The sequence below is a fragment of the Sorex araneus genome, chromosome 1 (assembly GCF_027595985.1).
Source record: "Sorex araneus isolate mSorAra2 chromosome 1, mSorAra2.pri, whole genome shotgun sequence".
NCBI lineage: Eukaryota > Metazoa > Chordata > Mammalia > Eulipotyphla > Soricidae > Sorex > Sorex araneus.
In genome coordinates this window covers 98,722,464-98,746,744 of record NC_073302.1, presented here as the reverse complement: position 1 = coordinate 98,746,744, position 24,281 = coordinate 98,722,464, and the positions used below count along the sequence as shown (strand labels likewise).

General features: G+C 41.3%; 1 protein-coding gene across 4 annotated transcripts in view; it reads right to left on the bottom strand.

Annotated features, from left to right (window-relative positions):
- FOLH1 (folate hydrolase 1) overlaps positions 1-23,425 on the bottom strand; it is a 92,168-nt gene extending 68,743 nt beyond the window's left edge. For all 4 annotated transcript variants that reach the window (XR_008627043.1, XM_055118691.1, XM_055118698.1 and 1 more), the window contains exons 1-6: positions 23,293-23,425; positions 18,619-18,727; positions 17,219-17,405; positions 16,276-16,377; positions 1,731-1,856; positions 423-609 (exon numbers count right to left, since the gene is read on the bottom strand). Coding sequence is in view for 3 of the 4 variants with exons in the window: in XM_055118691.1 (XP_054974666.1) it covers positions 423-609; positions 1,731-1,856; positions 16,276-16,377; positions 17,219-17,405; positions 18,619-18,727; positions 23,293-23,389 (808 nt within the window). In the remaining variant the exon portion in view is untranslated. The remainder of the gene's footprint in view (positions 1-422; positions 610-1,730; positions 1,857-16,275; positions 16,378-17,218; positions 17,406-18,618; positions 18,728-23,292) is intronic.
- Between the last annotated feature and the right edge of the window lie 856 nt (positions 23,426-24,281).

Sequence of the window (24,281 nt, the reverse complement as noted above, 5' to 3'; positions counted from 1 at the left end):
CAGGAAACCCTTTTTCAGGAATAAAAGAGGATGAATGGAATTGCCAATACATGCCACTGGTCTCCAAACAACCTGTAGTTTTGAACTAATGTTGCACATAAATATTTTATAACATCTTAATTCTCCCTGCAATGGCATTTTAGAGTGCCTTTTGTCTTTTATATTACATATTTGTCTTCCTTGTTTTCTGTTTATTGCATTTGCCAAAAGTTTGCTTTATTGGAGCTTGCACAAAATATTCTTGGGATCGAGTTTATTACCTGAAAGTTTGTGTGTGTATAGGTGTATGGAAGGTGTTTTATTGAATTAAATTGTTTATCTCTTTAAAAAAAAGATATTTTTTGGTATGTTAAAGCAAATCTTTCCACAAACTAACTTTAAAATGTCATTAAGTTGTGCACGATTGTAGGCCTAGAACTCACCATTTGCTGGGTAACCAGGCGTAAGAGGATCCCCTGCACCATTAAGGGTTAAGACATTTCCACGCTGAACACCAGCTCCAGGAAGACTCCACCCATCTGGATAGGGTGCCACTCCAGGGGCAGAGGAATCAGCAGGGTCTGAGTACAAAATGATTCCTTTGGCCCCTGCCAACTCAGCATTTCTAACCTGAAAAACATGTCTTTCTTAGTCCAAGTTAGTTCTTCTTCATTTGGTAATTTTGAGAGAGGGGAGAGTTCGCAAGCAGTGCTCAGCAGGTCCAAGAATGCCTTCTGGGGATTCCAGATCTGGGTCTCGTTAGGCACTAGCCGTGCCCAGGAGACAGGTGACACCAGGATCCACCGGATTGTCACATAAGGCTACGTGGCTTTACCCTTCAATGTTTAATCATTAGACCTAGAACAAAGTATGTCTCATAGAAAGGCAACTTTAATTAATGTTTAATTGTTTAATTTTTATTGTGTTCTAAAGATGAGTTTCTAGGGTTTGGGTAGTCCTGAGGGAAATTTGAAAAATTTCCATTTTAGTGGTAATGAGTTTCCTTGTTTCTTCCATTGGTCTAGATGAACAACACACCAGTCCAGAGGCACAATAAGCAACATCTCCACAAGCCAGGTGCCTGCCTTCCATGGCTAAAAAGCAATGTTTTGTGTTTTGTGTGCATGTGTGCGTGTGTGCGTGTGTGTGTGTGTGTGTGTGTGTGTTTAGTTTCCCACAAAAAAACTGAAAATTAGCAAGGCAAGTAGTAGTAATACTTAAACTACAAAATAATCTTTTTCTCTTGCTATCAATAACTATACGTATTAAAATCAGTTTTGTACTGGAAGAGTTAGAACAGAGTTGATGGCACTTTTGCTGCCTGCAGCCAAGCCCAATTTGCTTTCCAGTACCACACAGACCTCCCTAAGCACTGCCAGGAATACTCTGGAGCATAAAGACAGAAGCAAACCCTGAGTGTTGAATTAGTAAAACGTTTCAAAGATAGTATCTTTAAACAAAGATATTAAAGATTGATAACAAATTCAGCACATGTGCCTTTGCAGACCACAGATACAATTTTCAGGCACTGAAAAATCTGCTCATCTTTCAGAATTTCTACTTTGACTTAATTACAGTGGCCCAATATAATGCTCCTCTCTACATTCAAGTAAATGTGTCTTTCTTAAAAGGTATAAGAGAATATGAGAGAATCCTGGTCCCTCTGAAAATTTTAAGGATATAGTATTACATATGTGAGATTCAATATGACTTTTTCTATTTAAGGAAATAGAAAACAATATGAGTTTTACCTTATTTCCTCTGAAAATTTTTCCATATCTGGCAATCACAATCTTCCCAGAGCAACTGATTTTCATGTCCCGCTCAAGTTTAAAGAAGTCTTCAGTTCGTGCATAGTTAACATATACTAGGTCACCCTGTAGAGATCGTGAATGATTTAATACAAAACTTAAACTCGGGGAGGTGGAATTTTCTCTATATGAGGATTTCTTCAGATCTTTGAAAGACAGAGGCAAGAGAACTCAAAAGTGCTGATAAGGTATGATTCTCAGATAAGAGATTTTTTTTTTTAGGTAAGAGATTTAAGGGAGAAATCAACTTGAATTGAGAAGGCAGTTACATGGGTTAATGACATATGAACTAAATAATAGCACTGTAGCACTGTCGTCCCATTTTTCATCGATTTGCTTGAGCGAACACCAGTAATGTTTCCATTGTGAGGCTTGTTGTTACTGTTTTTGGCATGTTAAATATGCCATGGGTAGCTTGCCAGGCTCTGCCATGCAGGCGGGATACTCTCAGTAGCTTGCTGGGCTCTCCGAGAGGGATGGAGGAATTGAACCCAGGTCAGCTGAGTGCAAGGCAAACGCCCTACCCTCTGTGCTATCGCTCCAGTCTGAACTAAATAGTCACTTCAAAAATATTTTTCTAATTTAGAGTGGCATGAAACTATAGAAATGCTCTCCAGTAAATAATTTACCATACACATCACTGTACACAGCTTGAAAGAGTTCAGGCATTACAAGACAAGAGGTCCTCAATGAGGGCTTGGAATGTGGTTCAGCAGCAAAACATATTCTCACTGAGGTATAATCACAGAGTAGCTTAAGGGGTATTCATAAGCAGCAGGTAAGAAAGAAGGGTCAGGTATTATACTGCAGTGGGGGTCAGGTTCATGTGACTACTGTAACCATGCATAATTTTAAAATATCTCAATCTAAGACTCATAAGTATTCTCGTAAATATCCCTTTCCCAACTGCTTTCTAAATAAATTTTGTTTTGTTTTTGTTGTTTGGGCCGATGCTTAGGAGTTACTCATGGCTCTGCCTTAGAAATTACTCTCAGTGGTGCATGGGGCATTGTATCGGATGCTGGGGATTGAACCCAGGTCAGCCACATGGAAGGCAAATGCCCTACATCCACTACCATTGTTTCAGTCCTCTAAATTAATTTTTAAAAACACAACACACTCCTTCATTTTTATACTGGCATTGAAAAATTGTTTATCAGATGTTTAAGTTATACTGAATGCAGTTTATAGCATGTTATACATATTTTAATTTAATAAGCAGTTTTGTACCACTATATATGTGTTAAAAAAGAATTTTAGAGATACATGCCTTACTTTTTAACATTATTTGAAAAAGAATGCTATTTTTCAGAAGAGATCATTTATTCCTCATTTAGATTCCATCATTCCTTTCACTTGTATTTGTATTTCACTCCCCCTTCAGTAGCACTTTACAGTAAGACATATCTGATTGGTACACTGGGATGTGCTACGCAGATCTCCTTGCCTGCAAGTATTCTTTCTGGCTAGTATGCATCTCTCAGGTGCAATGTTGGACAGCCATCTGATCACATCACACCCTTTGTTTGGTGCACCCATTTGGGCTGAGCTGTGTGGGAGAATAAAGGCTTGGACATCTGGATTCAATGCAGAACAATAAGGAAGGGCTCTGGCTGCAGAGCTATTCATCGAGGTTGGACTTGACCGGGCACTGACGTGCCATTTCTCTGACCATGTAATTTCTAATTGACATCTAGCATGCTAAAGTCCATTGCAGTTTCTGTTACTTATAATCTCGGTATTTTTGAAAACTAACTTGATTAACTTGACTAACCAAGCAGTTCTCCAGGATTACTCCTGCTCTCACTCAGAACCACTTCTGGGGGGACTCAGAGACCCTCTGCGTACTAGGGATCAAGCCTACGGTGGCCACATGCAAAGCAAGCACCCTAGTTGCTGTACCACTTTCTAGTCCCTACATTCATATTTCTTATATTGTACATCTCTTGAAAAATATCAAAAGTGGAAATGAAAGGAGCTTTGTAATGGAATTATCACTAAACTATTAAATTCCATTCAAATCCCCTAGATTATACACTGACTGATTTATCCAAGTTAAATATAATGATATTGGCTGAAAACTCAATATGGTTGATTTGGCAAATCTTTAGCCTCAGTATGGAAAAGCTTTTGGCTAGCCAAATCATGTATTACCTGTATATCATAATATTTCACTACCTTTATGTTGAATACAATATGCAGATATATATGAATATAATTGTCTCTCTATTTGAAGTCTTTTCAGTTTTATTCTTAATATAATTTTAATTGAATCACCATGAGATACAAGTTTCAAAGTTGTTCATGATTGAGTTTCAGTAATACAATGTCCCATCACCCGTCGCTTCACCCACACACATTTCAAGCCACCAATGTCTCCAGTTTCCCTCCCACCCATACCCCCCGCTCTGCCCCCACAGCCTACCTCTGTGGCAGACAATTTTCTTATCTCTTTCTCTATTCTCTCTCTCTTTTTTTCTTTTAGACACTGTGGTTTGCAATATTGTTACTGAATATCGCTTTGTATTCTCAAAGGAACTTATAATTATGTGGAACATATAGAGATAATGTAATATAATATATAGCAAATTATAAGTAATTATATAGTATAATTACATAGTATAATTATATAAATATATGTACAAATTATATAGTATATTAAAAGGTGACAAGTACTCAGAGCCAGAGAAATAGTATAATGGTCAGGGCACTTGCCTTATACACAGCTGACCTTTTTTTTAAATTTTTTATTAGTGAATCACCATGAGGTACAGTTACAAACTTACAAATTTTTGTGCTTGTGTTTCAGTCATACAATGCTCAAGTAACCATTGCTCCATCAGTGCCCATTTTCCACCACCAATGGTCCCAGCATCCCTCCCACCACACCACCCCATCCTGTCCCCACCACACCCCGCCTCTGTGGCAGAGAATTCCCTTTTGCTCTCTCTCCTTTTGGGTGTTGTGGTTTGCAGTAGAGGTATTAAGAGGCCATCATATTAGGTCTGTAGACTACTTTCAGCCCACATCTCCCATCTGGAATGGGCCCTCTTAGCACTCTTTATTTGGTGGCCCCTTCTGTATCTGAGCTGCATTTTACCCCAGCATGTGAGGCCAACTTCTAAGCTGTGGAATAATCCTCCTGATACTTATCTCTACTGTTCTTGGGTGTTAGTCTCCCATTCTGTTACTTTATATTCAACAAATAAGTGCAATACTTCTATGTTTATCCCTCTCTTTCTGACTCATTTCACTTAACATGAAACTTTACATGTTGATACACCTATATGCAAATTTCATTACTTCATCTTTTCTAAAATCTGCATACTATTCCATTGTGTAGATGTATCAAAGTTTCTTTAACCAATCATCTGTTCTCAGCACTAGATTTTTTTAGTTTTTTCCAGATTCCGGCTATTGTAAACAGTGCTGCAATGAACATACAAATACAGATGTCATTTCTACTATACCTTTTTGCCTCTCCAGGATATATTCCCAGAAGTGGTAATGCTGGGTCAAATGGGAACTCAATTTGTAATTTTTTGAGAAGTGTCCATGTCCATACTGTTTTCCAAAAGGGCTGAGCCAGTTGGCATTCCCACCAGCAGTCAAGGAGAGTCCTTTTCTCCCCACATCCATGCCAACACTGGTTGCTTTTGTTCTTTCGGATGTGTGCATCTCTGTGGTGTGAGGTGATATCCCATTGTTGTTTTGATCTGCATATCCCTGATGATTAGTAATAAGGAGCATTTTTTCATGTGCCTTTTGGCCATTCATATTTCTTCTTTGAGAAAGTTTCTGTTCATTTCATCACCCCATTTTCTTATGGGGTTGGATGTTTTCTTCTTGTGAAGTTCAACCAATATTTTGTAAATCCTTGATATCAACCCTTTATCAGATGGGTATTGGGTGAATATCCTTTCCCATTCTGTAAACTGTCTTTGTATTCTGGTCACTGTATCTTTTGAGGTACAGAAGCATCTCAGTTAAAGGTAGTCCTATCTGTTTATCTCTGTTTTGACTTGCTTGTCCAATGGTGTGCAGCTGACCTAGTTTTAATCTTCTATACTGTGTAAAAACACAAAAACACAAAAGGGAAAGGGGCGCCACACCAGGAAGGTTGATGGCGATGATGAGGCAGGTGAAGGAAGGAACCAAGATGGTTGGTCTCCCAGCAGTTTATTCCAAACTTCTTTCTCCATTCTCTTCTGATTCTCCTCCTGCTTCTTCCTCCCCCATGCTACTTCATTCTCTCTCTCTGCCTCCACTGGAAGTCTCCCCCAGCCCCCTCATACAGCTACCTTAAATCCCCCACATCCTCCCCGGATGCCGAGGGCCAGGCTTACACAAGTGGTTACAGTCAATAGGGGGTAAAGTTCTATCCCTTAGGGGATGCTTTCACTAGGACAGAAACTCTCTCAGCAGGACATCCGCCCAAGAGTGGAATTCCATGGATGTGTTTCTCCTCTCTTTGTCCAACTAACTTATAATTATTCATATTATAAATCATTTTGTAAGGACATAGCAAGAGACGCATTAAGCTTATAGAATTGCTCTCTGGGGGTCACCTCCATCTCAGACTAGAGCGCTCAGGCCAGATTAGTCTTTCCTAGCCTTAGCAGGGCCCTAGTCTCCTTGTTGCTTTTAGATCATGACATGACAAGCCCATGACCAAGCTCTTAACATATAGTTAACCATTAAGCGCTTTGGCCAGGCCCATCTCGATGCCAGGGTAGCACACAACTCACCGCTTGCCCTGGGTCTGTCCCGTCCCTCGTTGGGACCCTGCTTTTGAGGGTGCTAGGAAGTAAGGGCAGCTGAGGCTTAAGTCAAGAAAGCAGATGCCCAGGAATGAATAATATTTGAAGCCAATTAAATCCCATGTTACCAAAGCATATTAATAAATGTCTTTCTTTGTCCATACAAAAAGGATATTGTTTTAAAGTAAGCTATTCAAAAGACATAAGAGAGGAGAAAGACAATATTAACTTAAAGACAATATTAACTTACACTGTCCTAGCAAGGTCTGACCTTACAAATTAACAGTTTGATTAGAGGAAGAGCAGATGAACTGGTAGAAGTGGTTATAGATAAACAAAGGAATGGGAGTGACTCGTGAGCACTTTGATGGGTGTGACTGATAAACCTAAGCTCCTAGTGGCAAGGGGAGCAGGACAAACCAATAATATCCAACACTATACCTCATACGGTCCCCTGAGCACTTCCAGGAGTGATTTCTGAGCACAGAGTTAGGAGTAAGCCTTCAGCACCATTGGATGTGGTCAAAAAGACAAACGAAAAAGGGTGAAAAGTACTATAGAAATTTTGCAAATGTTTAAATAGAGCATACTGAGGTGTATGCCATTTTAATTAAAAATAGATATGCTTACTGAGGTAGTAATGGAATATTTGCCTCAGTGAAAGCATTCTTTTTTTATTTTTTGCTTTTTGGGTCACACCCTGCAATGCACAGAGGTTACTCCTGGCTCATACACTTAGGAATTACTCCTGGTAGTGTTTGGGGGACCATATGGGATGCTGGGAATCAAACCCAGGTCAGCCACATGCAAGGCAAATGCCTTACATGCTGTCTATGTCTCCTGTCCCATAAGGATTCTGTCTTAAATTCCTGCTTAAATTTCTTCTTAAAAGTATGATATTGGTGGTGGGGAATGTGCACTGGTCGAGGGATAGGTGTTTGATCATTGTGTGACTGTAACCCAAGCATGAAAGCTTGTAACTATGCTTTGATGATTCAATAAAATAAATAAATAAATAAATAAATAAATAAATAAATAAATAAATAAATAAAATGTATGCACTAATAACACAGCATTCATTCATTCAATAAAATAAAATAAATAAAAAACCAAAAATGTATGCACTAATAACACAGCATTCATTCACCTTATGAATACAAAGGTCATTAGCCACATAGATTTCAGTGACTATTTTTTATATAATGCTTTACTTAACTTCTCCAGTTCCATGTAGAACCTCTCAATTTCTTCTTCATTGTAGTTGGAAGTTGGTGCATAGACGATGAAGATAGAAACTGCAGGCAGTGAGCCACATCTATTCAAGCGTAATTGTCCAATTCGGGTTGTTAGGCCTTCAAATGAATCAATGCTCATGGCCAAGTTTCTGTTGACAAGGACACCAACGCCACCAAAGCCTCTGTTGTCGCATGTTCTGAGGAACAATTCTTCTCCAGTGTCGAAAATGGCGTGATGTGATTGATGTCTCCTCATTTCGGTCAGACCAATGATGTCATACTTGATCTTCTGCGCTTGCACCATCAGGTCCTCGATGGATGCTTCTGATGTCAGTGACCGTGCGTTGAAAGTACAGACAATCATCTTAGTCTTTCTTCGTTTTGGCAGTCTAGTTCATCCCCAAGATTTTTTCAGACTCTCTTTGCTAATCTTTCTTAAGGCTGCCATATTGGGGGCTCTTTCGGTGACAGGTGAAACCAACACCAACTTCCAAGTACAATGAAGAAGAAATTGAGAGGTTCTACATGGAACTGGAGAAGTTCTATAAAGAAGACCACACCTTCTACAAGATCATTGTTGGTGATTTTAATGCCAAGATAGGTCTGAGAAGATCGCCCGAAGAACTCCACATTGGGACACATGGCCTAGAATGGAACGATCAGGGTGAGAGACTATCTGAATTCATCATGTCGACCAAGACCATCCATGGTAACTCACAGTTCCAGAAGGCCGAATATAAACGCTGGACATGGAAGACTCCTGGTGGACAGTTCCACAACGAAATTGACCACATCATATTCAATCGAAGGTTTTTCCTGACCAATGTTGCTGATGTGCCAAAATTCCAAAACGGGATCGAACCACCGTCTCCTTCATGAGAAATTCTACTTCACAGAGCAGGGAGAAAAGTCTGCAAAATTTAAGTCTAAGAAGACAACTCCCAGAATGACCACCAACTGGGAGCTCTTTGGCACTATTGTGGCAATGTGGGAAGATGCCGTCCTTGACAACATCGACGAAGAATACGATCGACTGGTTCAGCACCTCCATGTCTGTGCGAAGAATGCCGAGAGTGAGAAAGCCACAGACACCTGTCTTCGGAAACTCTCGAGCTCATTTGTCAACGTGGTTTGGCGTGAGCCTCAGGCAACCACAAGCTAATGTCCGAGCTCACAAAGCTGTGCAGAGATGCAATAAAGGAAGACTTCAAAGAGAGAAGAGCAGCAGTGTTGGCCAGTGCAGCAGAAGCCAGGAAAAGTATTTGCAATGCTCGCCTGTCCTTCGCCAACTACAAGACCAAGATGACTGCCCTCCGATGTCCCAATGGATCTATCACATCCTCGAGAAAGGCAATGGAGAAAATTATTCACGACTTCTACTCGTATCTGTTTGACAGCCATGTCCACCTGCCCACATACAAAATTCCGCAGGATGGATATGTCATTCCCAACGTTCTCCCTTCTGAAATCTGACACGCCATTTCACTGGTAAAGATGCGAACAGCACCTGGTCCAGACAAGGTCAGACCCGAACACCTGAAGAATCTGCCGCCAGTACTCATCAATAAACTGGCCCGACTCTTCACACACTACCTGTCTGAATGCAAGGTTCCCAGTGGAACTGTTCTGTTGTACAAGAAGGGAGACATCCACTACATCGACAACTATCGCCCAATCTGCCTGTTGTCTGTCGTCTACAAGTTGTTCACTCGTGTCATCCTGAATAGAATAGGCAGAACACTAGATGAAGGACAACTATGTGAGCAAGCCGGCTTCCGAAGAGGATTCAGCATGATAGACCATATCCACACAGTGACCAAACTCATTGAAGTTTCACGAGAGTTCAAGATGCTGCTCTGTCTAACATTCATCGACTTAAAGAACGCCTTCGATTCTCTTGAGACTGAGGCAGTCATCGAAGCCTTAGTCAAACAGAGCATTCAAACTCAGTATATCAAAATCCTCCAGGAGCTCTATTGTGGATTCACCACCAGGATCTCACCATTCTACAAGGAAGTGATCATTGATGTAAAGAGAGGGGTGCGGAAAGGTGATACCATTTCACCGAAACTCTTCAGTGCCGCCCTTGAGAACATCATGCGATGACTGGAATGGGAAAGAATGGGAGTGAAGATAGATGGTCGGCAATTACACCACCTACGCTTCGCTGATGACATCGTTCTCATAACGCCAAACATTAGCCAAGCGGCACAAATGCTGGCCGACTTCGACCACGAGTGTGGAAAGGTCGGATTGCAGCTGAATCTCAATAAGATGATGCTCATGAAAAACAAACTGGTCCCTGAAGCTCCATTTGCTCTCAATGGAATGAACATCTCCGAATGCAGCAGCTATGTGTACCTGGGTCGAGAAATCAACATGAGGAATTACTTGGTGCCAGAACTGCATAGGAGGAAGAGAGCATTTTGGAATGCCTTCAAGAGCGTCCAAGAGGTGGTTAAGAGAAAGAAGAACCACCGGGCACATATTTTCGATTCCACTGTTCTTCCTGCATTAACATATGCCTCAGAGACCTGGGCCCTATGCAAGCAGGATGAGAATGCTATTAGGGTATCCCAAAGAGGAACCGAAGAGCTATGCTGGGAATATCATGTCTCACTCAAGTGAGAGAAGGAATCCGGAGTTCTGACCTCCGCCGATGGTCAAAAATCAGGGATGCTGTCTCGTTTGCCAAGGCATCAAAAATCAGATGGGCCGGTCATGTAATGCAATTCAGATACAATCATTGGACTAGAGCTGTTACAGACTGGATTCCATGGAACGTCAGAAGACCTAGTGGCCGCCCACCAACTAGATGGCCAGATTTCTTTGTCAAATTTCTGAGTGAACAATTTGAGGCTCTTTCTGTTCCTGGAGCGAGCAGGTATCATTGGGCTACACTAGCTCGTGACAGGGACACATGGAGATGTTACTGGCGCCCACTCGAGCAAATCAAAGATCAACAGGACTACAAGTGATACAAGTGAAGCTTTACTTAAAATATATCCCTATTTAATATTGCCAATTTTGAAAACAGCAAGAAGGGACTGGCAGAGGAACCCAGGTGTGTGGGGCCCAGAGCTGAGATCTCCAAGCCTACTCGGATTGGGACTGGGCCCTCTCCACCCAGACCCCCCATTTTCCAGTAGCTTGGCAGCCACACCCACAAACTGCTCCTGGTGCCATGTAATCCAAACAACAGCCAACAGCCAGAGACTAAGACCAAGCTCCCAGAGCCTTGTTCTCCCTCTTGGAGAACATGACAAGCTACCAAGAGCCTATTGCCCACACGGGAGAGCCTTGCAAGCTCCCCATGGCGTATTCATATCCCAAATACAGTAAAAGATATATGCATACCTCTTGGAGAGCCCATCAAGCTCCCGATAGTATCCCACCCACACAGCAGAGCCTGAAAAGCTACCTGTGGCATATTTGATATGCAAAAAACAGTAGCAATAGGTCTCATTCCCCTGACTCTGAAAGAGCCTCCAATCGTTGGGATAATGAGTAAGGAGAGGCTGCTAAAATCTCAGGGCTGAGTGTAATAGAGTCATTACTGGTGCCCACTTGAATAAATCTATGAACAAAGGAATGACGGTGATTGAAAACAGTGCTTTAAATGTCTGCAGATGTGCTTATCTTTCAATAAAACAGCAATACTCATAAAATAAATTATGATGAGAAAGAATTAGTGAAGACATTAGCACTGTCATCCATAGTTCATCAATTTGCTCAAGCAGGCACCAATAATGTCTCCATTGTGAAATTTGTTGTTACTGTTTTTCGCATAGCGAATATGCCATGGGTAGCTTGCCAGGCTCTGCTGGGTGGGCGGGATTAGTTTTTAAAATAACAGTACACTTTAAAATGAAAAATGAATTCAGTAGGGTGCCCCCTAATACTTCTCAAATGTGAGTTGTCATTGTCAGCTTAAAAACAAAAATGCTTTGCTTCCATACAATGAGCTCTGTAAAACTTATACTGTACCATTGTTATATGGGTTGGAATAAGCACAACTTGGCATTGTTTGGCTAGAATTTTTTTCCTCAAGCTTTCATCTTCCTGTTTTTGTTAGGAGAGACAGAATTAGAGGGGGGTTTTCAGTGAAGATCAGACTATTGAAGTGGAATATAAAGCAAGAGCTTCAAGATGCATAAATGCTCAGGCCCTGTGGTGCCACCCAGGACAGTGTTCAGGAGCACATGTGGGGCCAGGAGCTGCATCTGGGTTGGCAGCAGTCAGAGCCTGGGTCTTAGCCCTTTACCCCCCCAAGGCACAGTTCTTAACCCCCCCAAGGCACAGTTCTTAAACCATAGAACCAACATCATCTTAGAACCTTGTTAGGAACACAAATTTTCAAACCTTATGTAAGGTTTACTGACATTTAGTGGGGATTTATAACCCCCATGGGATTATTGTGATACTTGCTGAAGTTTAAGAAACATTTGATGAGACTCTGTTTTAGAGTGTATGCGTAAAATTTCTAATTTCAAAGTTCTAAGAAGAACCAAATATTTCACATTTCAGAGTAATCAGCTGTAGTCTCACAAACTATGTTAAGTTCACATAAAGGCTTTTACAAGTTAGAAAAAAAAAGAAAACACTTTGTTGGCTAGGTTACCAGTGACCCAATATTACACATCCATTATTTCCATTTCTTATATCCCTAATTTTTATTTATTCATTTGATTATAGGATGAAGTATTAGAGTTATTATAAGATGTTAGTTTTTAAAGAACTTTTTTATATCATTAAATACAAAATTAACTGTTTAGTTAAAATATAATTCATATAATGAAAAGAAAAATATTCTATTCTACATTAGGGAGAGTTTTTAAATTATAAATAAGTTAATCCATAAAATATATTGGTGCATGGTTTCTCTCATAGAAATGGGCTATCTCACAGAATTCTTACCAAACATACAGCAATGCCTAATCATGAGCAATTTCTATGTCTGTATCATTTCCCAGCACAAATGTCCCCAGTTTCCATCCCATCACTCCCACCCCACTCCCAGTTTTCTCTGTCTCTTTGTCTCTGTCTCTCTCTGTCTATCTCTGTCTCTCTATCTCTCAGTCTCTCTATCTCTCTCTCTCTGTCTTTTTGGGCATTGTGGGTAGCAATACAGATACTGAAAGATTATCATGTATGTTGTTAAACTGGGCTGAGATATCCCCAGAGGAATCACATGAGGACAAGCTGCAGTGCAATAAACAAAGGGTCTTTATTGGCTAGCAAGTCTAGCTCAAGCTAGGGCCCTTGTCCGGCTCACAGACACAGTGGCAGCTTCGTGGAACGGGTGGCTCCAAGTCTCAAAAATGAGGGGCTTTGAGACCATAATATTATATAACAGGGGCTTTCCACTACTTGTACTTAGCCGATTTGTTGTAAGTAGGAGTTATATAAGGGTTGCATAAGAGTTACTGAAGGGTTATATGGTGGGGAGGGCTTCGCTACCTGCATTTGATTGGTAATCCTTAGTTGACCTCACCCATAGCTATTTCACTTCCGGGAAATCATGACTCAATTCCAGGTATCTGTGCTCAATTTCAGGAATTCTAGAACTGAAAACTAGGCCTATCTTCTTCTTTAGAGCCTGTCATGGCTTTGCCTTTGCTTCTCTATCTCTCAACATCCCTTTACCTATTTTCAACACTCAGTTGCTGTCCAGCATGATCATTTCCAACTCTTATTTATTGTCATACTGCTCCCTTCTCCATCTTACCTACCTTCCGCACCACACACACTTGCGGTAGATCGAACCATTGACCAGTCCTCCTAACCCTTGTCTTGGATATTAGCCTTCTACTACATATTTTTTATATACTGTTTTTGCGGACTGGAGCGGTAGCACAGTGGGTAGGACATTTGTCTTGCACACAGCCGAGCCAGGTTTGATTCCTCTGTCCCTCTCAAAGAGCCCAGCAAGCTACAGAGAATAACCCGCCCGCACCAGCAGAGCCCGGCAAACTACCCATGGCATATTCGATATGCCAAAAACAGTAACAACAAATCTCACACACTGGAGCCATTAGTGGTGCCTGCTCGAGCAAATCAATGAACAACAGGACAACAGTGCTACAGTGCTTCTTTGTCTGTGTAACAAATCCTAATTGGTTAGTGATGACAGATTTTTATGTCAATTGAATTCTAAAGCTTAGCCATCTTACAAAATTACAAAGTACTATGCAGAACTATGAGGAATTTATTCCTTTATGGCTATACAAATGATTGTACAATTTCATATTATAGTATTTAACTTAATAAATCATGATAATACTCTGAATGGAAAATATATGAATTGTTTTCATATATTTGAAAATGACAATAATAATATTCAAATAATTTAAAAATTAAAGAAAAAAATTTAAAAATAAAAATTAAACAGTAGTAAACTATGCAGCATTTTCTTACATATAAATCATTTGACAATTAATCACTGTCACTGTCATCCCATTGCTCATCGATTTGTTCAAGAGGGCACCAGTAATGTCTCTCATTGTGAGACTTATTGTTACTGTTTTTGGCATATCCAATACCACCACGGATAGCTTTCCAGGCTCTACCGTGCGGGTGTGATACTCTCGGTAGCTTGCCAGGTGCAAAGGAATCAACATGGGTCAGCTGCATGAAAGGCAAATGCCCTACCGCTGTGCTATCACTCCAGCCCTTGACAATTAATAAAAAGAATAAACATTTTCTAAATTCTAACATGTGTGAATCTCATAATTTGTTTTTAAAAGATGCTTTACCAAATAAATAAAGGTTATACTGTCATGGTGGACTGGATTGATAGCACAGCGGCGGGTAGGGTATTTGCCTTGCACGTGGCCAACCTGGGTTCAATTCCTTCGTCCTCTTGGAGAGCCTGGCAAGCTACTGAGAATATCCTGCCCACATGGCAGAGCCTGGCAATCTACCCATGGTGAATTTGATATGCCAAAACCAGTAATGACAAGTCTCACAATGGAGACATTACTGGTGTCTGCTCGAGCAAACTGATGAACAACAGACAACAGTGCTACAGTGCAGTGCTACTGTCATGATACCAAAAGTGAAAGTAATGTAAAAAAAATGTGAAACCATGTAATGAACCTCTGCATTCTCCTATTTTCAAAATGTGTGTTGTACTTTAGAATTATTTTATCCAGGCATAATTATGTACCATGAACTGATCATTTATAAAACACTGATTCACTGAGTTATGAAGATACCCTAAATGTTGTCATATTTCATTATACAATGTCTAAAAATAATTATTTTCAGACTTATGAGAGTCTAAGTATTATAAATCTATGTCAGCAAAAAATGCAAGTTTTATAAAATTCTTTTAAAAGCTTTGCACTGCACTTACATTTATATAAATTTCTAGAGTAGGAAAAATGTATCAGTGATGGCAATACATTATCAGATTATTTCAATTGTTTGGTATTAAGAAGGACCATAAGAGAACTCTTTAAAATGATGACAATACTACATACTTTAAAAGGGCTTAGATTAATAAATGTACATTCAGAACTTGTGCAACACATTACGCTAAACATTACGAACATAAAAATAATAATAAATATTCCTTTTTTTATTGAGACATTCTAGTATCTTAATTGTGGAAAGGCAGCAAACACGTAATTACATCAAAATTTTCTTTTTAGTTCTTGCCCGTGAGGGATTTCTAACACTAGGGCTTAATCCACACAAGGCATATGTTACCCCCTGAACAACATCCCTGCCTCTGTGTGCGTGCATGTGTGTGTGTGTGTGTGTGTGTGTGTGTATGTGTGTCTGTACTGTGCGGTTACCTTAGGCACCCCCTTCCTCAGTGCGTGTGTGCATGTGTGTGTCTGTGTGTGTGTCTGTGTGTGTGTGTCTGTACTGTGCGGTTACCTTAGGCACCCCCTTCCTCAGTGCGTGTGTGCATGTGTGTGTCTGTGTGTGTGTCTGTGTGTGTGTGTCTGTACTGTGCGGTTACCTTAGGCACCCCCTGCCTCAGTGCGTGTGTGCATGTGTGTGTCTGTGTCTGTGTGTCTGTGTGTGTGTGTGTGTCTGTACTGTGCGGTTACCTTAGGCACCCCCTGCCTCAGTGCGTGTGTGCATGTGTGTGTCTGTGTCTGTGTGTCTGTGTGTGTGTGTGTGTCTGTACTGTGCGGTTACCTTAGGCACCCCCTGCCTCAGTGCGTGTGTGTGTGTGTGTCTGTGTGTGTGTGTCTGTACTGTGCGGTTACCTTAGGCACCCCCTGCCTCAGTGCGTGTGTGCATGTGTGTGTCTGTGTCTGTGTGTCTGTGTGTGTGTGTGTGTCTGTACTGTGCGGTTACCTTAGGCACCCCCTGCCTCAGTGCGTGTGTGCGTGTGTGTGTCTGTGTGTGTGTGTCTGTACTGTGCGGTTACCTTAGGCACCCCCTGCCTCAGTGCGTGTGTGCATGTGTGTGTGCGTGTGTGTGCGTGTGCGTGTTTGTGTGTGTGTGTGTGTGTGTGTGCTGTGCGGTTACCTTAGGCACTCCTTTTGGAGAGAAAGCACTGAACGGTGGCACAACATCTGAAACATTTTCATATCCTGGACAAGGTGGTTCATATAAGGATGTGTTGAAAATCTAAAGGAATACAATAACAGTAAGTAAATGGGAAAATAGGTATGATTTCTCATCAGCAGATAGTTATTCATTCCATCTTTAGAGGGAGAGGGCTGTGGACCACAGGAAGATGCTCAAGGTCTCTTGTTGGCTCTGTGCTCAGGGCTCACTCCTGCTACTGCCGCAGCTGCTAGGTGCTGAACTAGGGTTGGTTGCCTGCAAGGCAAGTGCCTTAACCCCTATACTATATCTCTGACCCCTTTCAATTTTTGTAAAATACATATCAAATACTCAATACTTTGCTGAAAAAGGTGAAAATTTTTGAGGCAAGTGAAGTTACAAATCCTTCTGGATCTCTAAGCACCAATTTCTGATTTGATAAGATCAGTTTAGAAGCCTAATAAGACAATATTGATTAGCAATTTTGCACCTGAGTCTCTAGGTTTCTTAACAACTTGTGTAGTATTTTTTACAGTGTGAACCTATAAAACTGCACTTAACTAGTTGTTTAGAAATTTACCAATATGTTAAGTAATAACAAAATAATAGCAACATTAAATGTAAATATTAAAAATAAAAATAGCAACATCACCATGCATTAGTTTTCACAGATTTTCAAAACACACAGTACATTCACAACTCATAAGAAAGTAGTTCATCGTAGTAAGCAGATAGGAAAAGGCATCATTCACAAATTTCAATTATGTCAATTCATAACATTGTCTGGGAGTTGTATAGCATTCTTCCATAAAGTTAGCAACGGAAAAGGAGCATAACCAGTGGGAAAGTTTTTCTTTTCTATCTCATCTTGCCTTTCCTTTATTTCCTTTGTCTGCTGCCCCTTCCCCTTTCTTTTTCTTACCTCATTTCCACTTCCATCGATTATTGAGATGTAGTTGGGATGAGTTTTATTTGGGTAGGATAACAGGACGTCATACTGGACCAACTCAGCAGAATCCAGGCCAAATTCTTTCCACTGGGATTGAATTTGCTTTGCAAGATGAAAGTTTTGTTTTGTTCCTGCTAAATGTGGTATTCTTGTAAAATTACTAACAAAAAATTGAAAGTAATTAGAAACATTTAGTCAGCTTCATCCAAAATCAGTTGCCAGATAAGATAGATTTACATAAAAATTCTTTGAAATATAATACATTAAAAAACCAAAATAATATTATTAATGCATCAAATATATATTTTTTGTATGGTGGGGCTCAAATCTAGAACTCTGTACATTCAAGGCAAGTGCTCTACCCAAGCTCAGCTCGTGATCCCAAATAGTATTTTTGAAGTATTTTGAATATCTTTTTAGTTTTTGGGTCACACCCAGTGATGCTCAGGAGTTACTCATGCTTTGTACTCAGCAATTACTCCTGGCAATGCTCTGGGAACCATATGGTATGCCAGAGATTGAACCCAGGTCAGCTGCATATAAGGCAATCACCTTACGTTCTATACTATCCTTCCGATTCAGCATTTATTTTTAAATGCTGAAAACTATAATCAAGTAAGAAACCTTTCTGCTTGTAATCATTTATAAAGTATCTTCATTGAAAAATTTCTGAACACGAGTAGAATAAATTTCCTGTACTCCATCAATTGTGCAATCTAATATATTTAAAATCCATGATAAAAACTAGTAATATCAGAAATGACTAACAAATAAACTATGTGATCAAATTTTATCTAGCAGAAATATTTTCATGGGTAGACTAATTTCTTAATTAACATACTTAAATACCAGTGCATTTATTTTTGCCCCTAAAACATATACAATTAAGTAAACTTATGCTATCTTAGTTAATAAACAAGTAGCAAATGAGTACAATAAATTTCTCCCATTTCATAGAAACAAATGTTAAAATTCCTGAAGACTCAGCTCATTGTTATTATATTATCTTTTTAATTTCTTTATGAAAAACATTCAACAAAATCATCATGTGTAATAGAAACACTTCTAAGTTTCTAAGTCATGAACTGCATGAACTAAACGAGTTCTTAGTTCTAAACATATAGGTTTTTTCTAAAATCAACACACTCCTGTCCTTTTAGGTGACTTTGTTTTTATTTTGAGGACACACCAACTGATGCTCAGGGGTTATACTCTTGGTTCTGCACTCAAGAATCACTCCTAGCAGTGCTCAGGAGAGTTAAAACTTAAAGAAAATCTAGTTACTAAATATTGCACCAAGATTTTGTATTGCATCAACATTTCAAAGTAGAATAACAAAATTTTCCAACAATAAACTTCTGGTAAATGTTTACTATAAGAATTTCTTGATGTTCTCAGCATTCAATTCTTCAAAAAAGGCCATCTTCATATCATGATGTAGATCAGTTTTAGTAGCTTCATGGGATGACTTCATAAACCATCCTATAAAATATATGAATATTAGGATGAGATATGCACTAATAGACAAGATATATTTTTACTACTGCATTATATGCAAGACATAAGTTATCATGGTCTGACATTTAACAGATTTTCTGGTATTTAATATCTGAACTTAATTCTATTTCTACTTGGGGAAAAATCAAACAGATTTTTAAATTCAAATCAATCGACATATCTTAAAAATCCAATTTCAATAATAAATATTTTTGTTATCCTGAGATATGGTTTATGAAAAAAATAAGCACAAAAATGTTTCAATGGGGGTCAACAGATGTCCTGACTATGAAGGCAAAGGAAGAGTGCTTGTTCCTTGAAGCTTCATACTTAGTATTTGTTCTTCTGCTGACACAGAATAAACATTACAATGCTTTAATGCATTGATCATAGTATTCCTAATACATATTTTACCCTAAACAGTTGAACCAGTAAAAACTAGAACTTTTACTGGTTCAGAAACTGCAACAAAATACACTAAGCTTTTGTGTTCCTAGTTGAAGAATGTAGGAGAACATGGGGTTTTTCTTTTTAACCTTGCCACAGGGAGCTTAGGTTTAGACACTCCAGGAGACACTCCCATTCCTTTGTTTATCTGTAAACTCTTCTCTGCACCCTCCTTCCCAACCAGTTAATCACCTTTTCCTAATCAGATTTTGTTATCTTGTAAGATCAGATCCTTCTAAGGACTCTGAACTTGTATTGTAAGTTAGTGTCTTTTGCATAGTTTACCTTAAAGCAATGTCTTTTCTGTATGGACACAGGAAGACAGCTAATATTATGCTTTGTAACTTGGGAGTTGATTGACTCCAATAATATTTACTCCTGGGCATCTGCTTTCTCGACTCAGTTGCCCTTAGTTCCTAGAACCCCAAAAGCAGCGTCCCGACGAGGGACAGAATGAACCCAGGGCAAGCTGTGAGCTACCCTGGCATCAAAATGGGCCAGGCCAAAGCGCCACAATACTCAACTATAAGTTGAGAGCATGATCATGGACAATGCTGTCATGATCCAAAGGTAACACGAGACTAGGACCCTGCTGGGGTTAGTAAGATTAACCTGGCCTGAGGACTGTGGTCTGGAATATATAGTGAATGTCCTCAGGAAGAACCAAACTTTAAGGTTATATCTCTTACTGTGCTCATACAGAATGACATTGCTAGAAATATTAAAAGTAGATTTACTATATTTAAGCAGATTACTAGCTCACACCCTGACACACCCTTGTTTGGAATCACACCCTTGAGTGGATCTCCTTAGATGAGATTTCCTTAGATGAGATTTTGTTAATCTCCTCGAGAAATAATTTTACCCTTGTTTGTTGATTTGTTAATGTTCAACCCACCTTTGTGTCACCACCCTATGTAATTTGCTATATAAACTAAGACTGTGGGGCACTGAGGGGGAGAGAAAGAAGACAAGGGAGACAGAGGAAGAAAGAGACAGAAGAGGAGACAGATGAAGAAGACAGAGAGATAGAAGAGACAGAGAGACAGAGGAAGAAGACAGAAGAGACAGAAGAAAACACAGAAGATGCAGAAGCAGAGACAGAGTAGTCAGAAGAGACCAGAGGAGAGACTACAGAGACAGAGAGAAGCAGGGGAGATACGGAAGAAGAGCTCAAGGCAAAAGAAGTGAGAGTAAGTGGGGGGTGAGAGAGAGAGAAGCAGAACAGGAACGGAGATTGGAATAAACTGCAACTGATACCAACCAGCCTGGCACTCGTTCCTTCCTTCACCTGCCTCATCATCTTCCTTCCTTCACCTGCCTCATCATCATCATCAACCTCCCCCGGGGTGGGGAAGCGGTGTGAGACTACTGAATGCAGGCAGCGGGAGAAATAGAGCCCCATATTGGTCCCTTTCTCTTTTGTGTTTTTACACAGAAGAAGGCCTCAGAAAGCTACAGTGAAACTACAATTCACCCAACATCTCTGCAACAATCCAGTGCCCAGGAGTGATCATGTCCAGCCAGATCATTTTATCACTGTTAACACTGGGAAATTGGCTCTAAATCTGAGGAAAATGGACATCTGACAAGATTTCTTTAAGAAAACTACTTAATCTGAACATAAAATGGTTTCCCAAATCACTCAGCTAGCTTTTCTGGAGGTTTCCAGAACATTGAGGCTTAAATATTTCAATTGTGATCTAAAATTAAGCAGAATGAAGAAGAGGGAGTCTTCGGGGTAAGGGAGAACAATGTTTTCTTCAGGAAAAAGAAGCATACAATAATAGAAAACCTCTTCTGGTACTCCACTAAGAAGAGAAAAAATCTATTAGAAATAATAACAAAATCAGAGTATACAGCTTGAGATGCAGCCCAGTGGCAGTATGAGAGCAGGGGAGGGGAGGGAGGGGAGGGAAGGGAAAAGTAAAAAACAAAAATTGTATAAAATCAATATATAAAATTCTGGGTCTGACACACATCAAGAAAAATAAGAATAACCAGAACTGGCACAGATGCCAGGAGAAAGGGCATTCAATATTGCTGGAATGTCAGCTGGCCCTGCTTTTTTTTGGAAAACAATATGGATATTCCTCAAAGAACTGAAAATTGAGCTTCCATAAGACCCAGCAATACCACACCTAGGAATATTCCCCAAGAGCCCAAAAGTACAATGCAGAAAAATCATCTGCACTTCTTTGTTCATTGCAGCACTATTCACACTTGCCAGAATATGGAAAGAACCTGAGTGCCCAGGACATATAAGTGGATAAAGAAACCAAGGTATACCTAAACAATGGAATACTATGCAGCTGTTAGGAAAAAGAGGTCACGGAATTTGCTTATACTTGGATGGACATGGAGAGTCACAAACTGAGTTAAATGAGTCAGAAGAAACAGGATATAGATTGATCACACTCATTTGTGGGATCTGCTGTCCATTTAGAGCCAATTTCCCAGTGTTAATGGTGATAATACGATCTGGCTGGACATGATCCCCTGTGGGCACTGGATAGTCACAGAGATGTTGGGTGAATTATAGTTTCACTGCAGCTTTCTGAAGCCTTCTTCAAACACTATATATAAAAGCATAACATGAGAATAATACCCAAAGTCTATGGAACGAGGGCCAGAAGACCAGTGCATGGTAGGAAGCTTGCCACAATTTGTGGGGGAGTGCAGTTAGGATAGAGACAGGTATGACAATGATAATTGGAAACGATCATTCTGGACAAGAACTGAGAAGTTAAAGTGATATATGTGATAATCTTTCAGTAACAATATTGCAAACCACAGTGCCTTAAAGGGAGAGAGAGAGAGAGAGAGAGAGAGAGAGAGAGAGAGAGAGAGAGAGAGAGAGAGAGAGAGAGAGAGAGGGAGAGAGAGTGGTAGGAGTCTGCCATAGAGGCAGGCTGGGGTAATGTGGGAGGCAAACTGGGGACATTAGTGGCAGATAAAGAACAAAAGACAAAAACCTGGGCCTAAGAAGAGCTCAGTGGTCACAGGCACAGTTTGATAGAGGGGAAACCTGAGTTTGAAACCACATGGTTCCCTCACACCACCCACAGCAACACTGGGTATAAGTCCCTGAGCATTGCCATTGTGGCAGTGATGGTCCCTGGCGCCATGGGGCCGAAGCACGCAACTTGGTTGGATGAATACAGTCTGCAGTGACCCCTGGAACTTTCCAGGCACTGTTGGGAGGCCTCCATTCACTTGAAAAATCTGCTATGCTTCTATATGCATTTTTTTAAAAAAAGTGAAAATTAAAAGGTGTTCCATGCTGATGTGTCTAAAGACGAAACCACTAAAAGAGACATTTTACCTAAAGTAATATTTAAGATTCATTAAAATCTTACCAAAATCCCAATGGCATTCTCCACAGAAATAGAATTCAAAATCCTAAATCATCACGAAGCCAAAATAGGCCTTGAAAAGCCCACGCTCAAGATACAGAACAACAACACCACAACGGACGAGTGTTCTCTGTGAACTACTTTACAAACCCACAGTAATAGAAACAATGTGGCATTTGAACAGGGACACCGGGATCAATTTACGAAACTCAAACGAGGGTCCAGAGAGCAGCTCCGCGGGCTGCCACGGGCGGGGCACGCAGGAGTCTCCGTGACCTGGCACAGGCCTGGCAGCCCCAGCATCACACCACCCCGGACCCAGACAAGGAAGGAGCGGGGCAGATGCGGTGAAAGGGGTAGGGGTTGCCGGCAATATCCTGGGAAATTAAGCAGCATACATGAAAATTCACTCAAATGTATAATGGCTCGAACGAAGTCTGCGCATAGGACTTATCGGGCCCAACTACAAAACGCATGAAAGCGTAGTCAGGTCCGCAACCTCTGCCCCAGTCATTTTATTCTTTATGTTTCTCTTCATAGTTCTTTATTATTCTTGAACACATCAAGAGCAAATAAAGTTAAGATAAAGAAACGAGTCCACCTTAAACTAAAGAAGTTCTGAGCAGCTCAAAGGGAAACGCACTGCCCGGGAGGGGCCCTGCAAGTCCCTGCACGGAGGACTGGGGGTCCCAGCGCGGTCGGACCCTGGGACCTCCGCAGCCCGCCCGGCCCGCGGCCCGCACCTACCGAGCAGGAAGCCCAGGCCCAGCAGCCCCGAGGCCAGCCCCAGGGCGGACGCGCACTGCCCGCGGGGGCACCGGCCTGCGCCCCGGAAGGTCCACATGGAGCCCGGCCGCCGCGCGCTGCCTCGCCGCCTGCCCGCCGCCGCCGCCGCTGCCCGCCGCTGCCCTCCCGGCCAATCCCCGCATGGAGGCGGACTCAGGGCGGGTCCTGCGGGAGGGCCCAGATTGACCACAGCCGGGTCTGTCTTGCAGCTGTCCAGCTGCCCTTCACTCACCGCGCAGAGAGAAGGGAGAGACAGAGAGGGGAGGCAGGGAGGGGAGCTGGGCGTGGGGCGGGGGTTCCCCGGGTATAAGTGGGCTGATGGGGGCGGGAGCATCCCCGATCCAGGTGGGCTGGTGTTGGGGCATCCCTGCCCCAGGTTGGCTGGCGGTATCAGGCATCTCCCGGGTCCAGGTGGGCTATTGTCGGGGCATCCCCTGACCCAGGTGGCCTGTGGGGGAGGGAGCATCCCCGGTTCAGGTGGGCTGCTGTCAGGGCATCCCCTGACCCAGGTGTGCTGCCAGGCCGGACTGTTCAGCAGATCTCACAGACCCTTTGCCGAGCACACGTGCAGTGGGACACGCTGACGAGGCAAGCAGGACAAGCTGGCTGGGTCTGGCGCTGCTGAGGGGCGTTAAGGGTGCCCTGGTGCCGGGCGAGAGCCCGCCCGTGCTGCTCCTGGTGAAGAGCGCTGATATTAGCAAGCTCCCAGGGAAGCTATTCATTAATCTAAAGAACAATGCCACTTAAAAGAAATAATATTAAAATTTTCTGGTCATAGATATGCCACTTTCATAATCCAGAGGCACTTGTTGCTGATTTATAATCACTGTCACTCTCACCCGTTGCTCATCTATTTAGCTCCAGCGGACACCAGTAACATCTCCATTGTGAGACTTGTTACTGTTTTTGTTGATTTATAAATGACTATAAAATAAGTTTTTGTTTGAATT